Source organism: Galeopterus variegatus, unplaced genomic scaffold (genome assembly GCF_000696425.1).
Source record: "Galeopterus variegatus unplaced genomic scaffold, G_variegatus-3.0.2 Scaffold325, whole genome shotgun sequence".
Lineage (NCBI taxonomy): Eukaryota > Metazoa > Chordata > Mammalia > Dermoptera > Cynocephalidae > Galeopterus > Galeopterus variegatus.
The window spans coordinates 16,663-43,908 of NW_007726436.1; the positions used below are offsets into that span (position 1 = coordinate 16,663).

At 37.9% G+C, this 27,246-nt stretch overlaps 2 protein-coding genes across 6 annotated transcripts in view; both read left to right on the top strand.

The window, feature by feature from the left end:
- The window catches only part of ACYP1 (acylphosphatase 1, erythrocyte (common) type), a 9,990-nt gene extending 6,849 nt beyond the window's left edge, over positions 1–3,141 (top strand). For both annotated transcript variants that reach the window (XM_008567495.1, XM_008567494.1), the window contains exon 3: positions 2,721–3,141. In XM_008567495.1, the coding sequence (XP_008565717.1) occupies positions 2,721–2,936 (216 nt within the window). In that variant the 3' untranslated portion in view covers positions 2,937–3,141. The remainder of the gene's footprint in view (positions 1–2,720) is intronic.
- A 2,849-nt stretch (positions 3,142–5,990) lies between these two features.
- The window catches only part of MLH3 (mutL homolog 3), a 25,793-nt gene continuing 4,537 nt past the window's right edge, over positions 5,991–27,246 (top strand). Inside the window, exons 1-10 of one of the 4 annotated variants that reach the window (XM_008567496.1) lie at positions 5,991–9,336; positions 12,404–12,502; positions 13,282–13,367; positions 14,088–14,192; positions 15,829–15,901; positions 18,562–18,633; positions 20,045–20,156; positions 21,149–21,308; positions 26,453–26,476; positions 26,579–26,657. In XM_008567496.1, coding sequence (XP_008565718.1) covers positions 6,045–9,336; positions 12,404–12,502; positions 13,282–13,367; positions 14,088–14,192; positions 15,829–15,901; positions 18,562–18,633; positions 20,045–20,156; positions 21,149–21,308; positions 26,453–26,476; positions 26,579–26,657 — 4,102 coding nt within the window. In that variant the 5' untranslated portion in view covers positions 5,991–6,044. The remainder of the gene's footprint in view (positions 9,337–12,403; positions 12,503–13,281; positions 13,368–14,087; positions 14,193–15,828; positions 15,902–18,561; positions 18,634–20,044; positions 20,157–21,148; positions 21,309–26,452; positions 26,477–26,578; positions 26,658–27,246) is intronic. The other 3 variants (XM_008567500.1, XM_008567499.1, XM_008567497.1) reach the window with 3 other exon arrangements.

The window sequence follows — 27,246 nt, forward strand, 5'->3', positions numbered from 1 at the left end:
GGGAACCGGTCTGTATGTGGGATCCGAACCCTCGGCGGGAGCGCCACCGCGCTCCCAAGCGGCGCACTGTAGCAGTGCGCCACCGGGCCGGCCCCTCTAATCTTTATTATTTCATTTTTTCTGCTTGTTTTGGGTTTAGTTTGCTCTACTTTTTCCTGTGTCCTAAAGTGGAATTCTAGGTTATTGATTTGAGGAGACTTTCTTTTTCTTTTTTATTTATTTATTTATTTATTTCATTTTTTATTGAATCAAAATTGATTATACATATTTTGGGGGTTCAACATCGAGATATGTTGATCAAATCAATATTACTAGCATATATATTGTTACAAAGTGTAATTGTTCTTTATGCCCCTTGTCCAATCTCCCCCATCCCCCTTTCCCTCCCCGCTCCCCCTCTGATTACCCTAGATTTCTTCTCTCCTTCTGAAAGAATAATGATTACTCTGTTGATTTGTTGCCTAGATGATCTGTCCAATGCTGAGAGGTGTGATAAGGTACCCCAATATTATCAGAGAGCAGAATGCTTCTTCTGTCACTCCGAAATGGGCTTTGTGGAGAGAGACATCCTCTTCTTTATCTCTGCTGGTGACTCTCCTTGTGTCAATGTACTTCAGTGGTTGGTGGACCATCTATGTGGTGGTTGTGGCATCTAGTTGCTTTCATGGCAGCCATGGTTATTGTGGTGGCTGTGATGCGCCACCCACATGGAGGTGATGTTTTTGGCATTCTCCTTGGCGCTAGTGGTGTGCCTGGTTGTGGGGTGTGTCTGGTCCCCAGATCCATGCCTCAGTTCCCAGGTGGGCCCCAAGGCACTGGCGCAGTGTGCCTGGTTGTGGGAGGGGGAGAGATTTCTTTTTAGATTGCAGCTAGTGTTGGTGATTATATTCCTTAAAATGTTGTCTGATGACTGTGTAAACAGAAAGGTAGTTATGAAGTAGAATTAGCTTTTTGGAATTTTCTTAGGGGAAAAACACTGTTTACCTGTTTAGACAGATATTCAAAACTGAACATGAATCAGCAACATTACCCTATCATTTAAAAAATAAGAACAGAATTGAGTGCACAAATGCAACCTGTAGTAAATTCCCATTCTCAACACCAGTCAAATTCTGGAGTGTGTTGTTCACTCTCAGAAGTTCAGATAAATCACATTGCAATTTAAAGTTTTATTTGACTGTTATAACCTGCTCAAAACTGCACATTTTTATAGCTATTTACCATATTTGGTAACCCTAAGAACTAGAGATAGCCAACTCCCCTAGATTCATTTGAAGCAGAAGAGTGAAATTGTTTTATGAAGTCAGTTGTATATGGAGCCTTCGTCAAAATCCATTCTCAGCATTCTTTTATGCTATCTTCTTTGGCACTTAGTAGTGCATGGTGTGTTCATTTGAAGCAGAAGAGTGAAATTGTTTTATGAAGTCAGTTGTATATGGAGCCTTCCTCAAAATCCATTCTCAGCATTCTTTTATGCTATCTTCTTTGGCACTTAGTAGTGCATGGTGTAGGTATCTCCTATTTTTCTTCATTCCTTAATTTCCTCTGTATCCCTTAAACTGTTATTTATTTGACTGGAGTCTCTTGTTCATTATGTAAACATGTCTTTGCTTTGAACATAACTGATTTGATAAATACTTCAGTTCCTCATCAAACATTTTTTTTGCTGTGCATAACGTTTTCTTTGGCCAACTCCAACAATCTCCCACATTTACTAGATCACCACTCTGGCATTTGGACATGCAATCATGTTAACTCCCATTTTCTGTTGTAATCCAACTCCTTTTATTCAGATAGATTACTTTAACAATCAATGACTTTCATAAAATGCTAATTATATATTTATACAAAAATAAAATTACCTCTAAAACATTATTTCCTTTCCTAAATTTTCAATCTTGCCACAGTTTAATGACTTAAAGGAAAGAACACTGAAGAGGCTAAGAAAAGAGCCACTACAATGATTAGATGGTCTTTATAAGCTTATTCAACTTTAAAGACATTGTGATTACTTAGACAGAAGAAAAGGAAGTCAAAGAAAACCTAATAGTAATGTAGTCTCATGAAAGTTAGGTGTCCAGAGGCTGATCACCAGCTGCTTTCTTTCTGTAGGAGGATGGCAGAAAGTGGACTTTGGATGCAACATAAAGATGTTGGGTTAGACAGTTTCTCTACAGTGAGAACAACAGGATGAATTGCCCAGGAAATTGTGAAATATTCTCTAATGATCTTTAAGGATATGATGGACACTAATTCATCTGGATTTGTTTAGGTGTGGTCCTGGTTAAAGACAAAAAGAAGGATCAGATAACTTCATGCTTTTTTCATTTCACATACCTAATAGATTCTTGATTTGGAGAAGGAAAAATGAGCAAGATACAGCCCAGTGTCCTAACAACAATCAGCCTTAGGGGATCATTTTGAAAGCATCTGTTTAGGACTTAGGTCTTTAGTACTTAACCAAATTGACTACATAGTGAAAAATTCTAGTGCCTTGATTTTATAGGGTAGAAGGAGGAAATGGAGTCAAGTGGCCAACACTTGATATTAATTAAGACCACCAATGAGATCCTCCTTGCTGTCTTTCTGTTTTGACTGTTCTGGACAATATCAAATTAGTTTCAGTGGCTTGCTTCTAGGCCATGATGATTCTGGCAAAAAGATTGTAGTCTCATTTTGTTTTGTTCAATCTCACTGGCTCACTCTTTTTTTCTCCTTAGGCTGAGAGTAAAAAGCTGGGATTGGTAGGCTGGGTCCAGAACACTGACCAGGGCACAGTACAAGGACAATTGCAAGGTCCCATGTCCAAGGTGCGTCATATGCAGGAATGGCTTAAGACAAGAGGAAGTCCCAAATCGCACATTGACACAGCAAACTTCAACAATGAGAAAGTCATCTTAAAGTTGGATTACTCAGATTTCCAAATTGTGAAATAATGGCCTGAATTTAAATTTTCCAGAATAAACTCAGTGGTTTTGGTTTTTATTGTTAATAGAGATAGAACTATTCTGTGTTCAATATTAGAATTTGTCAGTAAATTATTTTAGTATCAGATATTTGAATGTTATTGTAAATTACATGTATGTTGAAAGGATTACAGTTGTACATAGTTCTAATCAATAAAAACACATTAGAACCTTCTGCTTAGGGTCTTTTTTTTTTTCAATCTTCAGTGAGCTGTCTTTTGGGCAAAATAAGAGATATTTATTCAATAAACATCTGTGGGAAGAGTACTTGGAGGTAATTTAAAGAGGCCTCAAAGAAAAAGAAAGTTAGCAGTTACTTTGAATCATTTATTTAAATGGTTTTCATGAAGTTTTCTTTAGGAGATTGTGTGCCTAATAAGAACAAACACCACAAGTTCAGTTTTGTTAGTTTTGTTCAAATGATGTTTTGGACTAATTACTTTTAGTTTTCTGGAACTTCTATTGTTATTCCTTTCCTCTGGGTAAAAAAGTCATGTAAAGTAATGTTACGGGCTGAACTGTGTCCCTGCAAAATTCATATGTTGAAGTCCTAATCCCTAGTACCTCAGAAAGTGATTGTATTTGGAGATAGGGACTTTAAAGAGGCAACTGAAATTAAATGAGGCTACTAGGATAGGTCCTAATCCAACGTGACTGGTGTCATTATAAGAAGAGGAAATTTGGACACAGACATATGCTTGCACAGATGAAAGATCATGTGAAGATGGCCATCTACAAGCCAAAGAGAGAGGCCTCTCTGCCAACACCTTGATCCCAGACTTCTAGTCTCCAGAACTGAGAGAAAATAAACTTATGCTGTTTAAGCCACCCAGTCTGTGGTATTTTGTTATAGCAGCCCCAGAAAACTAATATAAGCAATAATCAGAATTTTGGTTAATCAGCACTAGAAGTCTGATTTGGTTTGGTTAGTCATTAAACAAGTATATATCAAAAACTTACTGGGTCAGACAAATTTGTCGTAAATTCCTATTTTTTAAAAAAATAAGATTTCAATGAAAATGAGACGGGAAGCAAAAACAGGATTGGTTAACAATTCCCAAAACACTTTATTCTCAGTGTTGGTAAAGTTTTGCTCTCCTTCAGTAAGTAAAGAAGCTGCAGTGGCATTGGGACCATACCAAAAAAAAAATCAGTAAAGTGTGTCTTGGTGTCCTCATTTGTAAATTAAAATAGTTGAGCTTGTGTCTCCGTCTTTCCCAGCTCTGAAATGCTATAATTCTAAGATGGAAGGCTCTAGATTTATTCAGAGTGCCTACCATAGGGCCAGCACTGTTCTTGGCCACGGGGATACAGCAGTAAACAAAACAGAACTCCTGCCTTCATAGAGCTTACATTCTATCCTCTCTAGTGAGAGAGGATAATAAGCAAATAAGTCAAATACATACACTATTGAATTAAGTGGTAGTACGTACAAAGGAGAAAGAGTGAGAAAAGGAAAAACGTAACAGCAAAAGTAAAAATGGCTAGAAAGAGCCTTTCACACCATGCCAAAAGCGGATAACGATGGAGAATTGGAGGTACCCGTGTGAAGAGACCCTGGGACGCCTGAATTCAGCCGGGATGCACCTGGTGCGCATGCGCCCAGGGGTGTCGCCAACGAGTGCGTGTTCTCGGCGAGTCCCGCAGAAGCGCATGCTCGTGGGCTCGGGCGTGCACGAGCCTCGCCAGCCAAGTGCGCGCGTCCGGCTCGTGAGGCGGTTGGTATCCTAGAATTGATGAAGCGTGAATGAGGTGACTTGGGGGAAAGCACGGAACGCAGGGCTGATTCCGGGTGCTCCTCTAACTCGAGGCGGGTCCTGGTGACCGCTGCGGGCTGGCTTTTCGGAGCCAGAGGCGCAAGGGCCGCGCTGCGGGCGCGGGGGCCCGAGGCGGGGGCCGGGAGGGCGGGGCGGAGCCTGAGGCAGTCGGGGAGCGCGGCCTGCTCGGCCCACCCGGCTTTCGGCTTTGCTAGCTCTGGACCGGCCGATTCGTCCCGTGTGTCCCTGGCTCTGCGGCCCTGAACGGACTGGGATGTAATCAGGAAATGCCGATTCATTACCTTAGAAGTGATCAGAAGTACCGCAGTTATAGCCCTGATCTGCCCTGGTTTGGAAAAACAACCCTACCACCTGCGAGAGGTCCAGCCCGTGCTGCTGCCTCACTTAGGAAGAAAGGGGGACATTTAATGGCTCTAGAGTCTTTTCTTTTTTCTAACTTGCAAGAAAACTTAAAATCAAGTTCAGACAACCCCGTGCTGTCTTTATTATTGCCAAGGTATTTTATGCCCACCTGAAAAGACCAAAAATGAGTATTAGTAAGAACCTTCTAAAGGCTTTTTTTCAAAGTAATACGTGAACAAGATTTAAAAATCAGATGGTAAAGAAAAGCTTATATGAAAAGGAATTTTCCTGCCTTATCCTTTCCCGAGGCAACTGCATTTAACCAGTAATAATAATAATCTCTTAATGCCCATCTCTCCTTGATACAGTTTGTTTTTACTTCCTCCTGTTGCTTCTTCATCTTTCTTATTACAATGTCTTAGCACTTCATTATAAGTTTTTTTCTAAAAGTCATAGTTATTGTGTAATGTATAAACGTTATGAAACTAGCTTGGACATTTTATTTCATGAATAATCTCTAGCTAATGTTTCTTAACTGAATTTAATTTAGGCATCTGTTTTTGGTGACGCGGTTAGAATTTTCAATACTGTCTTTATGGGTCAACTTCAAGTGTAATTATGATTTCACTTTAGGGCATGTGGGATTTAGAAAGGAGCAGTGAAAATTATGAAATTATGAATGCTCCTTTGGATGTTTAACTCATTACACCAAGCATGAGCTGTGTGATCTGCCTAGAGATCAGAGGTATAATTTTGTTTTGTTTTCACAATTTGGTTTAATAAAAAAGATTTCATTTACCTCAAATGATATTTCTTCATAATGCTTGAGAGAAATGGGTAATGCTTTATATCTCTGAAGCTTTGATAGTGTGTGTGTGTTTTTTTCCTCCCATAGGCAATTATTTCCAGTTAGAGAAGGAAACCAGTGCCTGGCATTCTTACCAGCTCTCTACCTGCCATGATCAAGTGTTTGTCAGTTGAAGTACAAGCCAAATTGCGTTCTGGTTTGGCCATAAGCTCCCTAGGCCAATGTGTTGAGGAACTTGCTCTCAATAGTGTTGATGCTGAAGCAAAATGTGTGGCCATCAGGGTAAATATGGAGACCTTCCAAGTTCAAGTGATAGACAATGGATTTGGGATGGGGAGTGATGATGTAGACAAGGTGGGAAATCGTTACTTCACTAGTAAATGCAACTCGGTACAGGACTTGGAGAACCCAAGGTTTTATGGTTTCCGAGGGGAGGCCTTGGCAAGTATAGCTGACATGGCCAGCGCTGTGGAAATTTCATCCAAGAAAAACAGCACAATGAAAACTTTTGTGAAACTGTTTCAGAATGGAAAAGCCCTGAAAGCCTGTGAAGCTGATTTGACTAGACCAAGTGCTGGGACAACAGTAACAGTATATAACCTATTTTACCAGTTACCTGTAAGGAGAAAATGCATGGATCCTAGACTAGAGTTTGAGAAGGTTAGGCAGAGAATAGAAGCTCTCTCACTCATGCACCCTTCCATTTCTTTCTCTTTGAGAAATGATGTTTCTGGTTCCATGGTTCTTCAGCTCCCTAGAACCAAAGACATATGTTCCCGATTTTGTCAAATTTATGGACTGGGTAAGTCCCAAAAGTTAAGAGAAATAAATTTTAAATATAAGGAGTTTGACATTAGTGGCTATATCAGCTCTGAAGCACATTATAATAAGAATATGCAGTTTTTGTTTGTGAACAAAAGACTAGTTTTAAGGACAAAGCTGCATAAACTAATTGACTTTTTATTAAGGAAAGAAAGTGTTATATGCAAGCCAAAGAATGGCTCTGCCAGTAGGCAAATGAATTCAGGTCCTCGGCATCGGTCTACCCCAGAACTCTATGGGATATATGTAATAAATGTGCAGTGCCAATTCTGTGAATATGATGTATGCATGGAGCCAGCAAAAACTCTGATTGAGTTTCAGAACTGGGATACTCTCTTGGTTTGCATTCAGGAAGGAGTGAAAATGTTTTTAAAGCAAGAAAGATTATTTGTGGAATTATCAGGTGAGGACATTAAGGAATTTATTGAAGATAATGATTTTAGTTTATTTGGTGCTACTCTTCAGAAACATGTCTACTCTGATGAGAAGTGTGACAAGGGAAGTTTCCAGGAGGCATGTAATAATATTTTGGATTCCTATGAAATGTTTAATTTGCAGTCAAAAGCTGTGAAAAGAAAAGCTACTGTAGGAAACATAAACACAGAGAAGTCAAGGGATTCAGGAGCTATCAAAAAAATGACAGATGATTCATTTTTATGCACTTATGAAACAGATGGCCCAGGCCATGGTAAAATGACAGAGTCATCTTTACACAACAAAGATAGCTCTTGTTCAGAATCAAGGATGTTGGAACAAGAGACAGTTGAAGCATCAGAATCAGGAAAAAATGAGAAACATAAAAAATCTTGCTTGGAAAATAACTCATTAGAAAATCCATGTGGAACAAGTTCAGAAATGTTTTCAAGCCCTTTTCAGGCACCACATCACTTTGAGGAGGGTGCAGAAGATCTAGAAATACAGAAAGTAGGTACTACTGTTAACAGCATGGCTGCCAGCATCCAGAAAAATAATAGAATTCAGAATCGACTAGAGAGATTTAAAGATGCTACTGAAATGGGATACCAACCTCTGCCTTTTGAGACAACATTATTGAGAGTACATAGTCCTCAGAGAGAGAAAGAGAAAAAAAAAGAACCCAATAATTGGGGAAGAATAAATGTTTTTAGTTATGGACAAGTTAAATTATGTTCCACTGGCTTTGTAACTCATGTGGTACAAAATGAGCAAACTAAGTTAACTGAAACAGAACATTCATTTAAAAATTATGTTCAACCTGGTCCTGCAAATGCCCAAGAAACATTTGGAAATGGAACACATCATTCAGTCGAGACTCCAAACGTTGAAGATTTAACCAGCACTTTAAGTAAAGAATCTGCTCAACTGCCCAAGAAGAAATTTTGCAGAACAGATATAAGTTATGGGCTAGAGAACAAACTTGTAGGAACTTATAAAAATTTTGCTGTTTTTCAGGAACATAGTAAAAAATCACACACAGGTTGCTTATTAACTGATACATCCTCTTCTTTCCCTTGGTATAGACATGTTTCAAATGGTAGTAAAAACACAGGTAAAATGGTTGGTTCCTCCAAACTCACAGCACGTAAGAAGCTATGCTTGAGTTCACAACTAGGATCTTTAGAGAAGTTTAAGAGGCAATTTGGGAAGGTTAAAAATCCTGTGGATACAGAAGTGCGGGAAAATAATATTGAAGTCACTATTAATCTCAGTCCTCCGGTTGAACCTGACATTCCACCCAAGGACAAGGACCACTTACACAACTCTGATATTTGTAAAATCACAACTATGAAGCATAATGATTCACATGATAGTTGTCAACCAGTAAGTCACATCCTTTACTCAGAGAAGTTTCCATTGTCCAAGGAAGAAGATTGTTTGGACCAACAGATTCCTTGTTTGAGAGAAAGTCCTATAACTCTACAGGAGTTATCTCACTTTAACAGAAAGCCTTTGGATGTTGAGAAGTCAGCTGAATCACTAGCCTCTAAATTATCCAGATTGAAGGGGTCGGAAAAAGAGACTCAAACAATGGAGATGATGAGTCATTTAAATGAACTTCCAAATTCAGATTGTTGTAGGATAGACAGTGACTTGTGCAGTAGGTTAACCCTAGATTTTTGTAAGTTATTTAAAAATGAGCATAAAAAAACAGAGAGTAGCATCATCCCAGTGTCAGAATCTGTCACACGGGATAATTCCTTCAATAAAGATAGTGAAGCACATTTTAACAACAGTACAACAGAGAACTCTGTAATATCAGAAACTCCTTTGATTCTAGAACCCTGTAGTTCTAAAGTTATAAATAAAGATTCAGATGTTCTTGTCAGAGCTTCAGAACAACAAATAGAAAGTCCTGACTCTCCCAGTAGAATGTTAATGAGTCAGGTAGAAGATTCCACAGCTGACCAAAATGGAATTTGTTTTCAGAGTGAGAAATCAAAAGCAAGAGCTTGTTCTGAAAATGAAGAGTCAAACACATGTTCTTTGGATTGGCAGCAGCATTTTGATTTAGCCCTGGGAAGAATGGTTTATATCAACAAAATTACTGGACTTAGTACATTCGTTGCTCCTACTGAGGATATTCAGACTGCTTGTACTAAAGACCTGACAACTGTGGCTGTGGATGTCATACTTGAGAATGGTAAGTATATAGTGTTCACTGGCATGAAATGCTTTCAAAGATGGGAATAATGGCCAAAGAGTAAGATAATCATTGTTCAAAGAGATGGTCTCAGGGGGAGGGGCAGAGGGAAGGGGAGAGATTGGATAAGGGGCATAAAGAATAAGTATGACTTGTAACAGTGAATATGCTAATTTAAAAAAAAAGATCTCAGCAGATAGAACATTTTGAAGACAAAACATACGAAGTATATGTTAAATTTATGGTGTATGAAGATTCTCTAGGTTCAACACTATTTAAATATAGAAACAATGAAAAACTGATATGGGATATAAGTGTATGTATATGTGTCTATGGGTGTATGTATGTGTAAGAGAGAGGGCGAGACAGTCAAATTTTAATGCAGACGGTACTATTAATAGCTAAGAAGATGAAATGCAACTGCTTTCCTACCCTACTCTCCCTTCCCTCCCAAACACACAGATCTAGAAAATTGTCTTTAAAGTCACCTACAGTGCCAATGTGGTATTTTTTTGGAAATTTCTTTCTGTGGTTCTCAGATTGAGGAACAGAATGATTCTGCAATCCTCCTAGGTTTCCCAGTAAAATCTGTGGCTCAGTACAGTACTATATTTATGAACTTTTTTACCCCAGAAAGTAATACTTGCTCGTACATTTTTCAAAATATAGTTTAAGTATGTACTTCTGTAACTATACTTTTCAAATATACTTTATATGATAGTGTATATGGCAATCCACTTGATCTGTTTATGGTATAAGTAGCTGTTATTCAGGAAGACAATAATGTGGCTTTTAGACCACACCACAAGGCTACATTAGAGCCTGGACTAGGACTCTGGGTTCTCAGGTCTCAGTCAGCATTAAAAGTGACATTGTTTTGGCAGTGTATTGAGAGCCACATGTTGGGAAATGGTAAAGCTGAATTCCATCTGGTTATCATCTTGGCTTTGCCCTAGGAGGATAAACATGAAATCTGCTTACATATTTAAAGTCTTAAATGCGGCAGAAGAATGTAAATTGTATGAATGTAATTGCAAATCAATTTATAATTTCTCCTTAGTATGACTACTATCTCTAGCAGGAGTCTCTGATTTATTTAAGGTTAAATAAGACCTTTACTTTTCAGTTTTTTTCAGTATTTTCCTTGTGAAAAAATAATCACTGTAGTAACTTTCAAAGTATTAAATAGGAGTAGAAAACCCTTTTCTTTCAGTATTGCTCCTGAGACTATCAAGTTGCTCCTAAAGCAACTTTATGTGCCTTTCAATCTGTGTAGTTTTATGTCCTGACTTATACTGAATGCTTATCAGAGGTAAATCTAAGGCACTGGCACTTCATCTTCCTGAAATGCAGCTGCTTCCAATACAGTGCCAAAAAATAACTGGATTACATTAAACTATGAGATAGTTGTTGCTAAAACAAAGAGGGAAATCTTACTGCCATACTTAATATAAACATCTGCTCCTGTTAAATAAATCTAGATGTTTAAAACACTTCAGTGTACTTAACTTTCTGGATTAGCATATCTTGTAGTGCGATTTTGAAGGTCATGTTAACTCAATTTCGTAATGAAAAATATTTTTGGTATAGAAACAAGCTCCATGGAAAGATGGCTCCTTAGCACTCTCTGTTCACATAGCATAGAATGTTTCCTTTCTGAAAATGGCTGACGTACAGCAGGACATAAGGACATTGTTGAGCCATACATAAAAATGTTACATGAGATTAATTAATAGGTAAATTTTATCATACAGAAGAGAGGATCTGTAAAGGTAATTTTATGGAGTGGTGTCAATCCCCAAGCCCTAGCAATTTTTTCTTTAAAATGTCTTTAACTCAGTCCTTTCCATTACCAACAATAAATCTTATTCCTTCTCATATCTTCAATTTATCATTCTTAACCTCTCTCTCTCCAGTTTTTGTCCAACAGATTTATCTTTTTGAAATAATACTTTCATCATGTTTTGCTCCTGTTCAAAAACTGTCAAAGGGCTGGCCCGTGACTCACTTGGGAGAGTGTGGTGCTGATAACACCAAGGCCGCGGGTTCAGATCCCTATATAGGGATGGCCAGTCAGCTCACTTGGGAGAGCCTGGTGCTGACAACACCAAGTCAAGGGTTAAGATCCCCTTTCCGGTCATCTTTAAAACAAACAAACAAACAACTGTCAAATTCAGCATTGTTTTTAAAACTCAAATCTGATTATCCTTCAGAGAAAAGGGTAGAATTGGGGCCAGATTTTACCAGACTTTGAAGTTTGAATTGAGAACCTTTCATTCATTCATCTATTCATTCAGTATTTGTGGCATTTCTTTGTGTTTTTTTGGTGGTTGGCTGGTATGGGGAAACCAGGCTCTAACCTAGTGAGCTAACCAGCCAGCCTGTTCAACATTTGTTGATCATTCACACTGTGCTAGGTGCTGTCACATTGCAGATTAACTGACTTTTCTTTGAGGAGTTCAGTCCATTAGGGAAGACAGCTATCTAAACATAATTGTAATATAATGAGATAAATGTTATCCCCAACATATGTTAGCCCAACATATGTTGGGGATAAGAGACATATAAATTGGAGATTTGTGAAGCCTATACCAAATTGTGGATGACAGTTAAGTACCACTATATGTCTAATACAGGGTTTCTCTTGATAATTCTTTGTTGTGGGGTTTGTCCTATGCATTGTAGAATATTTAGCAGCATCCCTGGCCTTTATCTGCTAGATGCCAGTACCACCCTTTTCCTAAGTTGTGACAACAAAAAACGTCTCAAAACATTGCCAGATGTTCCCCTACCCCATGCAAAATCCCCCCCACCCCCATTGAGGATCACTGTGACCTATTCTAGGTCTTCATTCTGTATGGAATAGGTGAATAATGGGACTAAGCATTAATGTAGATTCCTAGGTGAGCAGAATAATTTCCTTAAAGAACTTCTGATTCTTAATCAAGTGTTTAGTAGTCCACCTTATGTCTTGATTCAGTTTGTGCAGAAAGTTTTTATGTAATTTAATTTTTTAATAGTTTATATTTTGAACTCAAATTTCTAGGTTTTTCTTTTTTATATTTAGGGTCTCAGTACAGGTGTCATCCTTTTAGAAGCGACCTTGTTCTTCCTTTCCTTCCAAGAGCTCAGAAAGAGAGAACTATGATGAGACAGAATAACAGAGGTAGGAGCATTAACAGAGATTGTCGTGACACCCAGTACACACTGTACCACCTAATGTAAAAAACAAAGCAGGATTGCATTAAGCTTGATCGGTGCCAGCTGTGCCTTACTGGAACTGGGAACTCCCCATGGCCCTATTTAACAGCAGAACTAAGTAATTCAGTGCATGCGTTTAGATCAGAAATTACTTTTCCAGACTTGAGGTCAATACTGGGTGATTATGCATAGTCTGTGATGTCACGTGATTGGAGAAATGTTTATTTTTAAAAAGATTGGAGTTGCATTCCATATTGCAGTAGTTTTATCTAAGCAAAACTCTTTGAAAAAAGCTACAGACATCTATTATTTTTTATTTGTTTGTAAAAGATTGGAGTTGCATTCCATATTGCAGTAGTTTTATTTCAGCAAAACTCTTCGAAAAAAGCTACAGACATCTATTATTTTTCATTTATTTGTAAAAGATAAGGTTTATTTTACCTAAAGGCAGTGAGGTTACTAATTTGAGCCATAGTTTTGGACTTCTGGACTTGTATTCTGAGATATCTCTTGTAAGCAGTTTGGAGAAAAGCTATAAGGCCAGAGATACAGTCATCGACACTAGTTTAAAAAGTAACAGATCAAAACAATTTAGAGATACTGCAAACACTGAACATTTGTGGAATATAGGAACAACGTGTCCGAGTTTTGTTCTTGATGCTGCCGCACACAAAACAAGAGATGCCATTCACCCTTTTCCCTGGGGCTCTTGATGCCTACTTTACCTGTCCCCTTTTGCCCTAGATACAGTGGATGAAGCTGTTGGTAGTGAATCACTTCAGTCTTTGTTCTCAGAGTGGGACAATCCAGTATTTGCCCGTTATCCAGAGGTGGGTCTGCAGCAATTTTTCTTTGCTTGTTATTTTAAAGTTAGAATTTCATTTAAAATCAGAATGGGCATGAATGACTATACTGATTTGTAATTATGAATGCAAACTGAGCATGTTTCCAAATAATTTATTTGGGAATTAATGTTTAATGTAGAGAGGAGGAATCGGAATTCATAGCATTTGGGGATCTCGGGCATTTTGGATTAAACTTGTATAATCAGTGTGTGAATAGTGAATGTGTTTACCACTCTTAGAAACCCTGACTTGCAGCTTTGGCAAAGTATTCAGGGTGGTGATAATAAAACTGTTATCATTAGATAAAGTAGTAAATCTTCTACTGGAGGAACAGTTCATCATTCGACCTGGAGTATGTTCTCTCCTCAGTGTGTTATCACTGATGAGGTTGTATAATAGATGAGCGTCTGAATACTGAGTCTTCAATTAAGATGTCTTTAAGGACTTGATCATAGAGAATGGAAAAATTGTTGTTCTGAAACAATATTGGTTTTTGTCAGTAATTTTGTCTATAAACAAAAATTGTTATTTAAGACTAATTTTTCACAGAGCCTTTTGAATTTCTGTAAGTTACCTGAATCCAATCCACCTCTAGTAGGTTATATGAAAATTAATGTCTTAAAAGCACTTTGATATCTTTTATAAAACAGTTCTGCAGACATAAAAAATTAAAATTTAAATGATGTTTGTTCTGGGTCTTTCTAGGTTGCTGTTGATGTAAGCAGTGGCCAGGCTGAGAGCTTAGCAGTTAAAATTCACAACATCTTGTATCCCTATCGTTTCACCAAAGAAATGATTCATTCAATGCAGGTAAAAGATTGACTTTGAAGGTCTAAGCTAGACTAACTCTTCTGAAATTAGATTTATTTAATGATATAGACCACCCTGGTCAAAACACATGTTGTTGTTTTAATCTTACTGGAACTTTTATCATCAAAATAAAAAGCAAGGGATTAATCATAATTACAAAGAAAGAAATGTCTTTAATAGTATAAGCAGGTTTGCAGAGAGTGAATTATAGATTTGGGCTCACACTTTCAAGGATTGTTAGGGTATTTCTGGAGAAGATTATATATTGACTTTATATTTTACAATAATTTATACATCAACAAAATGCTTTAGAGATATTGTCCTTAAATATGCAAGAATGCCCTTTTTTAAATGACCCTCTATTGTGTGAGGCTACCAAGCCTTAGGAAACCCCATTTTAAGGAGTTCCATTAACAAAAGAGACCCTGTCTCATCTGCTTTTCTGCTTTGCTCACTGTACACCATTTTGGCTGTCTTGGAAAATAACTAGGAATTTAGACAGTTCTAGATACTCCTAACCTGGCATTGACCTGGTACCAGAGCAAATGAGTAGTTGATCCAGAAACAAACCCTGGGGCAGTGGTATAGATTAGAGGGTATTGGGGGATCCCCATGTACCTGGACAGAGAGGATCCACCAAGGTCTAAAGCCACCAGTGGCTTTTAACTTATTACTTTAATGGACTAGCTTCTCTAAATGGTTTTCCTTGCTTTTGCATACATTTTTAAAATTTATTTCAGCCCTGTTTGTTAGCAGTCTCTGGTTATATTAATAATTCTCTGGTCATTTTACCTATTATTATTAATCATTCTGTTGGGAACATTTCAGATCTACCCTAGTTTTGTCAGCATCTCTCTGTTAAATGCCTTAGTCAGTCTTCCTTTGTAGTCTCTCGCCTTTTATGTCTTCTGATCACTGTGCTTGTTGCTTTGCCTCCCACAGATTTGTCACCCTTATTCCCCTGGGTGACAGAGCCACCAAAGATTACTCAAAGCCCATCTCTTCTGAGCAGTGAGAAGTCCCGAAAAGGGGTTATTCTCCTGGTACCCTCAAGATAGAGGCAGATATGGAGTATACATAAAGCAAATGTACTTCACAGGGCCTGGTTTTCCAAAGCCTTGCAGTTTCAAATGTTAGCCTTGCGAAGGACAGGAAATTTTCCCCAGGCTAGTCTCTGTTGTAAGATAAAGAATCATAGCAGAGCAAGGTTGCTGGCTCAAAGGACAGACAGGTCAGTGACTGATATGTAAAGATACTGGGAAATTGCTGTAAGAAGAGAATGTTTGCTAAGATCAAGAAATGGGAGGAATGCCTCTATCTTTAGGGTTCCGGGAGATTAGCCCCTTTTTGGGGCTTTTCACTTCTCAGAAGAGATGGGCTTTGAGTAATCTTTGGCGGCTCCGTCACCCAGGGGGAAAGGGGTGACAAATCCACGGGAGGCAAAACAACATGTACTTGCCCATCCTTTTATCCTTCCTAATGACTCCCTCAGATTCATCAGCACCTTACCTCAGTCTTAGATATGAGTGTTATAATGCAAACAACTCTAAATAAAGTACAGTTTGTCTCTTTTTATATAGATAAACCTTTGTTAATTTTTATTTAGTGTTGTACTACTTATTTGAATGTATGGCAGGTTCTCCAGCAAGTGGATAACAAGTTTATTGCCTGTTTAATGAGCACTAAGACTGAAGAGAATGACAAGGCAGGTAAGAATGGAGGTTAGCCTTGACTAATAACCAGCTGGTCTTCTGATAACCTTCTTTTAAGGTTATTTTTGGTATACAATACAATTTCAATGATTTGGACAGCTTAGGGAAAACCAATCTAAATTAAGAATATTATGAAACAACAGTTTAAAGTACATTTAGTTTTATATACATGTGTACATATACATATACATATACAAGATACACATTAAATTATTAACAGTAGTTACTTTGGGAGTGAAAATGAGAGTGGGGAAAGCTGGAACCTCACTCTTCAAAATAATTTATATTATTTGACTTTTTGATAATGTTTTCATGTTTTTTCTGTATAATAATAGGAAGGTTATATAATGAACTCTGCTAGGTTTATTGAGTTACATAGAATCGCTTGGTGATCTGCTTTAATGAAACAATAATGGTTTGTAAATAAAATTAATTCAACTATTCAAAGTAATTCTAATATTGATTGAGTACCTATTATATGTCAGGGACTATACCAGGACCTAGAGATACAATGATGGGAAAAAATATACATGCAAGAGAGATAATTACACACATAAAATTTTAATTTAGCTCCCATTATGGAGGAGAGATACAAGGTGCTGTAAGAACCTATACTGGGAGATTTGATTTCATCAGGGAAGTCAGGGAAGTTTTCTTGGTGTTATAACGCCAAGGTCAAAGGTTTCGATCCCTGAAACCAGGCAGCTGAGCCCCAAAAAAGTAAGAAAGGAAGGAAGGAAGAAAGGAGGGAAGGAAGGAAGACAGAAAGAGAGAAAGAGAAAGGAGAGAGACAGAGAGGGAGGGAGGGAGAGAGGGAGAGAGAGAAAAGACAGAGAAAGAGAAAGAGAGAAGAAAAAAAGAAAGAAAAGAAAAGATGGTTAGTTGGGACCAGGGTGGACTAGAGAGAAGTGAATCCATTGAAAAGATATTTAGGAGATAAAGTCAACAGAGCTTGGAGATGACTGCCATAGTTGAGTGGATGATACTGCAGGACAAGGCTGTAGGTGGAGCAGGTAGGGAGGGTGAATATCATGAAGTCAGCCTAAATTCTCTTTGAAATATTCAAGAAGAGATGTCAAGAATGCGGTTGGGTATTACAGGTCTGGACTGGAGAACTGTCAGACATGGAGATATAAATGTGAGTCATCAGCATAAAGTCGGTCATTGAAGTCCTGGGTGTAAATTTTATCACCTAGAAAAAGAGTAAAGAGCAAGGAGAGGTCCTGAATGTAGAATAATTTCAACATCTAACAGCTGGGTAGAAAAGGGTGTACCAACAAAAGAGATTGTGAAGGAACAGCTAGAGAAACGAGGAAAACAGAAGAATGTCGTGTTGCAAAGCCACGACTTCATGCCAAACACTGCTGAGACACATGCTAAGTAAAACGAGGACCGTTTGATTTTGTGACAGTGGAGATTAGGGCCTTTAGCAAATGAGAGCTGTTTCAGAGAAGAGATGAGGCAAGATGCTGATGATGCTAATGGAGACCACAGGATAGACCCAGAAATCTGTCTGTGACATGGAAGAGAGGGACTGGAGGAGGATGAGGGTAAAATAGGAAAACAGGTATTATCTATTTTGATCAAATTCAAGAGGAGAACTTTTATTTCAATATAATCAATGGCAATAGACCTCAACCCTTTGGTCAAGAGTAATAAAATTACAAGCTAGAACAGTATACTAATGTTTTTGAAAATCAGTGTTCCTGTCTGTGAGAAAGGGATTTCTCTGTAGGTTTGGCTTTTTGGGTCAGGACATTCTGCCTTCTCCCTTGTATTTGAGAGTCCAAAGCTTTTCTCCTCAAAAATGTGGCCTGTAAACAGCATCATCTGGGAGTTTGCTAGCATTGTAGAAGCTTGTGTCTGCATTTTAATAAGATCCCCATGTGACATGTATGCCCATGAAAGTTTGAGAAGCCCCAGTCCAAACCAGGGCAGACTACAGCCTGTGGGCAAATCCACCCATCACCTGTTATTGTACAGCCAGGGTGTCACAAATGGTTTTTACATTTTTAGATTGTTGGGAAAAAAGCAAAGGGAGAATAATAGTTCTTGACACATTAAAATTATATAAAATTCATATTTTAGTGTTCACAAATAAAGATTTATTGGAACACATCTACAATATTCACATATTGTCTGTGGCTGCTTTGGCTCAAAATGAATAGTTGAGTAGTCATGACAAACTGTGTGACCCAAAAAGCCTAAAATATTTACTTTCTAGCCCTTCACAGAAAAAAATTTACTGGCCTCTGTTGTAAAGTGTACTAGAAATATATTCTTCGTGGGTTTCAGAGTAGCTTGCTAATCAAGGTCAGCTGATTATTATAATGTGTTAATGATCCTTCATTATATTAAAGTGGAATTCATAAAGAAAAATCAGTATTTAAACATTAGGAATGTAGGACTTTAACATTGTTTTATAAATGAAATACTGAGGAACTAAAGAGCTTTTCATCAGGGATAAATTTATCATTTTCCCTATAATTTCAATTTTTTAGCAAATAAAAGGTACGATTATTACCACTCAGTATGATTTCTCTTATGCTCGTGCTGTTAAATAGTTTGAATTAAGCTTTTTCTCCCTTCACACAACATGATTATTTTAACCTGGATCTGAGAATCTGAAACTCCAGTAATCCTTGCTAATCTCGTAGGTGGAAACCTGCTAGTCTTGGTGGATCAACATGCTGCCCATGAGCGTGTCCGTTTGGAGCAGCTTATTATTGGTAAGGATCTGTTTGCAATTAGAAAACATTTGAGACTCCCCATCAGGATTAGTATACCTGAAAGAATTTTTCTAACTGTGACCTTTGTGAGGAAAGATGCATTGTATGAGGGTGTTTCAAAAAGTTCGTGGAAAGATTCGTATTATTTTTTAATTCAGTTTTTTCACAGTCTTTTTGAAGTATCTTCATATGTTTAAAATATTAAGCTGAAGTCCTCTGGTTTGGCTTCTAACTAAAAAAATGTAGTACAGTAGTTCACTTTACTAATTTAAAATAAATATGTGAGAGCTGGCCGGTTTGCTCAATTAGTTAGAATGTGGTGCTGATAACACCAAGGTCCAGGGTTTGATCCCTATAATGACCAGCAAAAAAAAGCTAACACACAAGTGGGTCTTATTTACATGGTCAAAGGCATGTTGCCATATTTATTATTAACCCAGAGGTACTTCATTATGACATCCAGCACAAAGATGCCCTTCCATATGCCCATGTGACCTTGGTGTGCCTTCTTCACAGTGCATCAGAAGGCCCAATATATTGTTGTTATTTTCAAATTTAACTTGCTTTTGAATAGGTGGTATAATCAAATAGATCCAACTCTGAAAGGTATAAAAGGGAATATAATAAAGTCGCCTTTATACCCTTGTCCCCCATCCCACCTAATTTCTCTCCCAAGAGCAACAAATATCACTAATTTTTTATTTATCATTCTAGAGTCAATATATGCTTTTTAATTTTTGCTACCCATTTTTATCATCATGAGGCAACATGTTCACCAAGCGGTAAAATACCAGGAAAATCTTTACTCCTGTGGTCAAGTAATGAAAAAACTCAATGTCAAAGAGTTAGGTGAGGACCTAGGGAGGACTAGAATGACAATGATATTACTACCATTTTCACTTTTCCTTACAAAACAAAGGCCTAAGAGTTGGGAAAGATATAGTAAAAACAGTGTTAGAAAAACTTACTTTCTACAGTAAGTTTTTCTTACCTGCACCATTTGAGAATAGTACAAATTCTCTTCAGAGACTGGGAAACCCTTCTAAAGGAAAGAGAAGACCATCTGAAGTCATAGGATTGTGTGGGAAACCCATCTATTTCTCCAGTAATCCACATAATTCACCTGTTATTAAAACCACATTTATTAACTACAGGAACTTTGTGTTACTGGAATGTAAGATTTAAGTCTTATATTTCTTATTTTAGAAAATACTGCTTAAATGAGTAAACAGACTGGATATTTATTAGTTTGACTTTAATAATGGAAATTCAAAGTTTAAAACTGAACTTTGCAAACACTGCTAAGGGCTAGAATAATTATATCATGGCTGTGCCTTACCATGCATCATTTTCATCTGAATCAAGAAGACTTCCCTTCCTACTCTTAACCCATTCGTCTTTTTTCCAATAGATTCCTATGAGAAGCAGCAGCCACAAGTCTCTGGTCGGAAAAAATTACTGTCTTCTACTGTAATTCCTCCACTAGAGATAACAGTGACGGAGGAACAAAGGAGACTCTTGTGGTTAGTACCACCATGAGGATGTGATGTTAACAGTATAAATTCCCACAATAATTCTCTAAGCTATAAGCATAAATATTGTTCCATTTTTCAGATGAGGAAACTGAGGCAAAGAGAGGTTGCCTGACTTGTCCAAGGCTGTAACAATTAAGTGGCAGAGCAGGCACCCTAAGGCAGGTTTTCTGACTCCATATACTGTTCTTTCCACTGTATCACAGCTGTTGAGTATAGAATAGAATTTCCCTGATAATTTTTTCCAGCAGTTGGCTTAGAACACTCTTCTTATTTCTTGGATCAGTGTTTATTCTGTGCTTTTTCTGAAAACAAAGCAACTACAGTAATTGCTTCCACTCTGCTTTGTCTTGGTGCATTCTAGATTCTTAGTTTTCATTACCATAATCATATTGGGAAGAAAGTAAAACACTGGATGCAAGGAAGGGGCAAATCATATAATGAGTCATAAGATAGAACATTTACCCACTTCTGGGCAGCACAAATTACTGAGAATGAAAAAGAGAATTCTCTCTCAATTTATTTCAGCTTTGGGAATATGCTATTGCCAATAAATCTTTTTCCCTGGGGCGTAATTTATATTAGAGGCAGATCCATTTATTTACATCCGTTAATCAGGATTTCTCAGTTCCTGGGGCTTTTAATTATCTCCCTGCTTTAATGTTGTTTCAGAACATTCTCAGATCTTTTCTTTCTGCCAAACTCCTTTAAGTTCCAGCAACAAGAAGTTAGCAGTTCCTCTGTGAAGAATAAAAACTTAGGAACAAGACTTAGAAACAAATTGATTCTCTGAATAGAAAAGAGAAAAAAAATGAAGGTTATTATAATTCAAAAATGAAATTTGATAATAAAATCCTAAACAAACATACATACTGTGAGAAAAACAATACAACTTTAAAAACCTGTAGCAGCTTGTGAGTATTTGGAACCAGAACTGAAGTGTGAATGAAGTAATACTTTTACATTTGAGTTTATGTCTTTAGGTGTTACCACAAAAATCTGGAGGATCTGGGCCTTGAATTTATATTTCCAGATACTAGTGATTCAGTGATCCTTGTGGGAAAAGTACCACTCTGTTTTGTAGAAAGAGAAGCCAATGAACTTCGAAGAGGAAGGTCTACTGTGACCAAGAGTATTGTGGAGGTAAGATAGCTGCAGATGTTGAAGAAATTGCTGAGTTATAGTAACCTCATATTTTGTCTAGAGATTCTCTGTATTCATCTTTTATTCAATAAACATTTATGGTACTTACCTGTGGTATGCCAAGTGCTAGAAATTCATAGATAAATTAGCTCAAGGTGAGGAAGGAGGACATCTAAATAATTATAGTACAGTGAAATTTTGCCAGTAGAGGTATGTTCAAAAGTGTATATGTTCAAAATACAGAATGATTAGTGTGCCCAGGGAGGTAGATGTCAAAAAAACTCACAGAAAAGTAGTTTTCTTAAGAAAAGTCTTATTGAATGATAGGAACCTGCTAAGTACAGAAGAGGAGAGAAGGGCATTCTAGACAGAAGAACACATATCAGAGACTTGAAGCAGATCCTATGTTTAGGTAACTCTCAGTAGATATGGCTTGAATTAAAATATTTATGGAGTAGTAGTGGGGCTACATGAAACTATATAGGTTGTCAAGGCCAAATCGTAAAGGGATTTAGCATACTCTGCTGAGTAGTTTGCATTTCATCCTAGAGGCAGCCAATGAATAATTTTGAGCAGGAGAATAAGATATATTTTAGATTACATTTTAAATATGATTACATAAGTGTTTTGGTAAAGATTTTGAAAGCTACTGCTGGGATGTGGCATTGGAGTGTTAGAGAGGACCACTGGTTTTTCTTTGATTGTTTCTTTTTTTTTTTTTTACAAAAAATATAATTTATTTTGTCTTTGTTGTCTTTTCTCCCTTCCTTTCCTATTTTCTGTTACAGTTTTATTTCTCTTTTTTTCTTTTCTTTACTGGTTTAGAAGTTATCTATTCCATTTGTGTCCTTTAAAGATGACCGGTAAGGGGATCTTAACCCTTGACTTGGTGTTGTCAGCACCACGCTCACCCAAGTGAGCTAACCGGCCATCCTTATATAGGGATCCGAACCCGTGGCATTGATGTTGTCAGCACCGCACTCTCCCGAGTGAGCCACGGGCCGGCCCTCCACTTGTATCCTTTTAGAGATTAATCTTAAGGAACCCGTGGCATTGATGTTGTCAGCACCATACTCTCCCGAGTGAGCCACGGGCCGGCCCTCCACTTGTATCCTTTTAGAGATTAATCTTAAGTTTTAGCACACATGCTTAGCAAAGTTTAAAGGTAATTTTTTCTCTTCCTTCTTTGAACTAATTTTTTTTTTTTTTTTGGCCAGCTGGCCGGTATAGGGATCTGAACCCTTGACCTTGGTGTTACAAGGCTGCACTCATAACCAACTAAGCTATCCGGCCAACCTTGTTTCTCTATCCTCTTCCTAAACTGTACAAAAACCTTACAACCCTTTATCTCCCATCATTCTCCTCCCATCTTCCATGTTGTTGTCTAATATTTTAGTTCCACCTTGTTTTGAATACCCTGGTGGTCAGTAATTTTATAGTCAGTAATCAGATATAACCAATATCTTATTGAGTCCATGAATGAGAAACAGTCTTTGAAAATATATTTATTTTACCTTCACCCTTGCATGATTGTTTAGCTAAAAATAGAATTTTACATTGCCAGTTATCTCCCAGCATTTTGAAAATATTACGTGACTTTTAACTTTCTGTTTTTGCCATTACAGTTCATTGTCAATCTAATTATCATTATTCTGTAGGTAATCTGATTTTCTCTCTGGTTGCTTTTAAGATTTTCTCTTTGTCTTTGATGTTCTGCAATTTCCCTGTGATGTATCTTTGTATGGACTTACTATCATTTCCTTTGTGAGATGAATTGTGCTTTGATTTGGGAAGCATACAGTCATTATCAATTCAAACATCGCTTCTTCCTCCAGTCTTTCTTGTCTCCTGGAAATCCTGTCAGATGTCTACTGGACCTTATTTGTCCATTCTCCCTGTCTCTTAAACTCTTTTATATTTCCCATTGCTATATCTCTCTGTGAGGCATTCTGGGAAATTTCCTCATTTATGTTCCTGTGAACTAAAGTCTGTCTTCATCTGCTGTTTAATTATACATTTAACTTATTCGCTGAGGTTTTTATTTCAATGACTATATTTTTTACTTCCAGAAGTTTTTTTTGGTTCTTTTTCAAATCTGCTTGTCCTTTTCATGGTGTCCTGCTTTTTTCATTATGGTTTCTACTCCATCTTTATCTCTAGCTCTCTCTGTTTGGAGCACAGGCAAATCTACGTCAACTCAGTCTACCATTTGTCTAGAAATCTGAATTACTTTAGTAATATCTAAAAAATTAGAAGATAGAAGTAATGGTTAAATTGTGGGACGGGGAAAGATTTGAGGCAAGGGGAGAAGTTGAAAGGCTATTGCACTGGTTCAAATAAGAGAGAACGAGGATTTGACTAAGTCAATAATAGTGGAAATGGAGAGGAGGAACATATCCGAGACATAATTTGGGAAGTAGGATCAAAAGGATCTGGTGAGCTATAGAATATAAAAGGAATAAAGGAGAAGAGATAAGTTACAGTTATTCTGAGGGTTCTAGCTCATATGACTGGAAAGATGGTGGTACCAGTGACAGAGAAAGGAAATGAGGAGGAGCACACCTGGCTGGGAAGTTAGATCATGAGTCTAGGTTTAGACACAGTGAATGTGACATCAGGTGGGGATATCCATTGGGTAGGCAGACTTACAGATCTAGCACTTGGGAACCAAATCTGGCCTGTACCTATCTATTTGAGAGTTAACAGTGTATATATATTGATAATTTCAGAAGCTGGAGAAGGGCCTAGAGGAAGTGAGATTGTACAGGGCGAATGTGAAGAGTAAAAAAGGAAGAGAGCAAAGGGTAGAGCCTGTGGAACACCAACATTTAGGGTGTATGTGTTTTGACAAAGGTCTGGAAAGCTACTGCTGAAGAGACAGAAACGGTAAGGATGATTGAAAATGTTTGGTTATGGAGGGAGGAGGAAAACCAGGAGACAAAGTATATTGGCAAAACCAAGGGAAGTTTTAAGCAAGAAGGGAATGGTCAACAATGGCCATCAAGAAGTAATGCCTGAAACGTTGGATTTGGCTATGATGCGGACATTGGTTATCTTGTGGAATCATTTCCTGGGGACGAGGAGGGGAGAAGACAAGAGTGCAGTGGGTCAGGCATGGGCGAAGGGAGAGGAAGTGAAGCTAAGTAGACTACTCTTTCAAGAACTTTAGCTATCACTCTGTCTCTCTTCTGTATGTAGACAAATGTTGGGGTGGTCGGGAAGTGTGGGGCAGGACACAAGGCTGAGTAAGGAGTTTTGTTTGTTTTAAGGGACTTAGGCATGTTTGTAGGCTAAGGGTGAGGAGACATTCAAGAGGAAGAGGCAGTTAACAGTGCCAGCTTTTGGATTACCTTGATTTCACCCTTTCCAAAATTGCCTTTTGATCAGACAACCTTTGCTTTGCTTTCAGCAGAGCTCTTTCTCCCCACAGAGCTTATTTTCTCTAAGACTCCTGCTCCAAATTGTCTTGAGTCCAAAAGATAGGATGTTAAAATCTTTGATTGTAATTCAATCCCTACATGTTTAACCAGAAAATTATAATGAAAACTTTTCTTGAAGTAACTTCAAAGACTACTGTTAAGGAGTTTACTTCAAATTGAAACAAAGCTTATGGTTTCAGAAAATCTTGATTATGTTAAGTTAGGCTGCTCAGGAGAGATTTTGTTGATTCTGGAAGAAGCTGGAACAGTTTTGCTGTCTTAAGGAGGTAGCTACTTAAATCCTAGCAGTTGAAAGATCATTAATACATCCTTCTGTGTAAAGTCTTGTCTTCTAGCCTGATGATAATTTAAATTATCCAGCATTAATTGAATCACTGAAATATGAAATGAACTGAGAATGAGACCCATATCCCCTTCACCAGGCTTACAAACTGATGTTTTATAGTCCCAGATATACAAGCACAGAGAGAATAGCAAAGTTAGGTTGGATCGCCATCCACACTAAGCTTTGTTAGTGGGTTGGGTATTATGAGATATCTTTCTGTTAAGGTTTGTTTGGGAAAAGATGTGGCTTTTATTTATTTATTTATTTATTTATTTAATTTATTATTATTTTTTTAAAGATGACCGGTAAGGGGATCTCAACCCTTGGCTTGGTGTTGTCAGCACCACGCTCAGCCAGTGAGCAAACCGGGCCATCCCTATATAGGATCCGAACCCGCGGCCTTGGTGTTATCAGCACCGCACTCTACCGAGTGAGCCACGGGCCGGCCCAAGATGTGGCTTTTAAAATACATATAAAATAGTATCCACTACCTATTTCTTGGTAACTGTTCATTTATTAGCATGACAAACTAGAGTGTATATGAAGGAGGAGAGAGCATCTTTTCAGTCTGTTTTTTAAAAAAATCTACCATGTTGAAATCTTTAGGAAGCTGATTTATATGTAGCCATTTCCAGGAGTAAAGAAATCCCTAAATGTGCCATATCTGAAAACATTTTTTCACCTGCAGAAGTTAAACAAATTGATAGCATGAAATAGTGTCTGCTTTAAAATTCTTTAGATTTCTTTTGTTAATATTAATATATACAGGGATATAACTATTGAAAAGTTTACCCCAGGGACAGAGATATACAAAGGAGGAGAAACTTCTCAACAAAATGCCTTGGAAAATAAGCTTTTTGACCTGAAGAGAATTGTCCAAAAAAAGCCTGTGGGAACTAAAGTGACTATTTACTTATGTTGATATTTAAGCAAGTGTTATACCAAGTGCATGGTTTTGTTGATGATTGTTGTGTATTTATTCTTAGTTTGTTGTAATATTACACCAAAGTTCTAGCAAAGGTTATAAATACAAACAGACAGCCTCTTAGTGAGAAGTCTCCCTGACATTTTGAATTGGTTGAATCATCAAGGCCACTCTCACCAGTTACATAACCTCATTAGTTGATGAGCTATCTCCAGAAGAAGTTTCAGTAGCTAAATATGTTCTACATTCAATAACAGTTCTATTCAATTGTCTTGGTATTTCATATTCAAAGTGCCTTACAATAAATAAATTTGTACCTAAGTGCTGTATTGCCAGAACTCTCTCCTTCAGGAGGTGTATTTCAAAGAAGAAAATTGGGATATTTTGTAAATTGTCAAAGGACAAGTTGTAACATAATAGTAGGTTAATGTGTGTTTTCCTTTTTGCTTTGTAGGAATTTATTCGAGAACAAGTGGAGGTAAGCTTTTCTCTTATTTTGGGGTTTCACACAGAGGAACCACACATGAAAGACTTCATTGTCCCATTTCCTTTTCCTGTTAATAATGTGTTTATGCATTAGCTACTCCAGACCACAGGAGGTGTCCAAGGGACGTTGCCACTGACTGTCCAGAAGGTGCTGGCATCCCAAGCCTGCCATGGTAAGACCCTCCACACACGAGGTATTAAGTGTCTCTGTGTGCTGAGCACTGGCAGGGATACAGTGATTACAACAGAAGCAGAAGGGCACATTTACTGCTCGCCTCTTAGAGAGTACAATTCAGATCAGGAAACTGAATACACATAAAAATGAAGCCTAAAAACTATTTTTCCAAAGCAAAATACCAACACATACCTTTGACTATAAAACAGACTGACTTAGGGCCGGCCCGGTGGTGCACTGCTGCAGTGTGCCGCTTGGGAGCGCGGCGGCGCTCCCGCTGAGGGTTCGGATCCCACATGCAGACTGGTTCCCGCTCACTGGCTGAGCGAGGTGCGGGTGCAGCGCTGAGGGTTGCAGTCCCATTGCCAGTCCCGGTGCAGGCGCGACACTGAGGGTTGCGATCCATTGCCGGACACGAAAAAAGACAAAAAAAAAAAAAAAAAAACAGACTGACTTATATGAGGGGGGAAGAAACTCCTGGGGTAGATGCATTTTTTTTTTTTTTTTTTTTTTTTTTTTTTTTTTCCGTGCCCGCCAACGGACCCCACCCCCCCTGTTTGCCCCCCACCCGGCCCGGGGACCGGCAA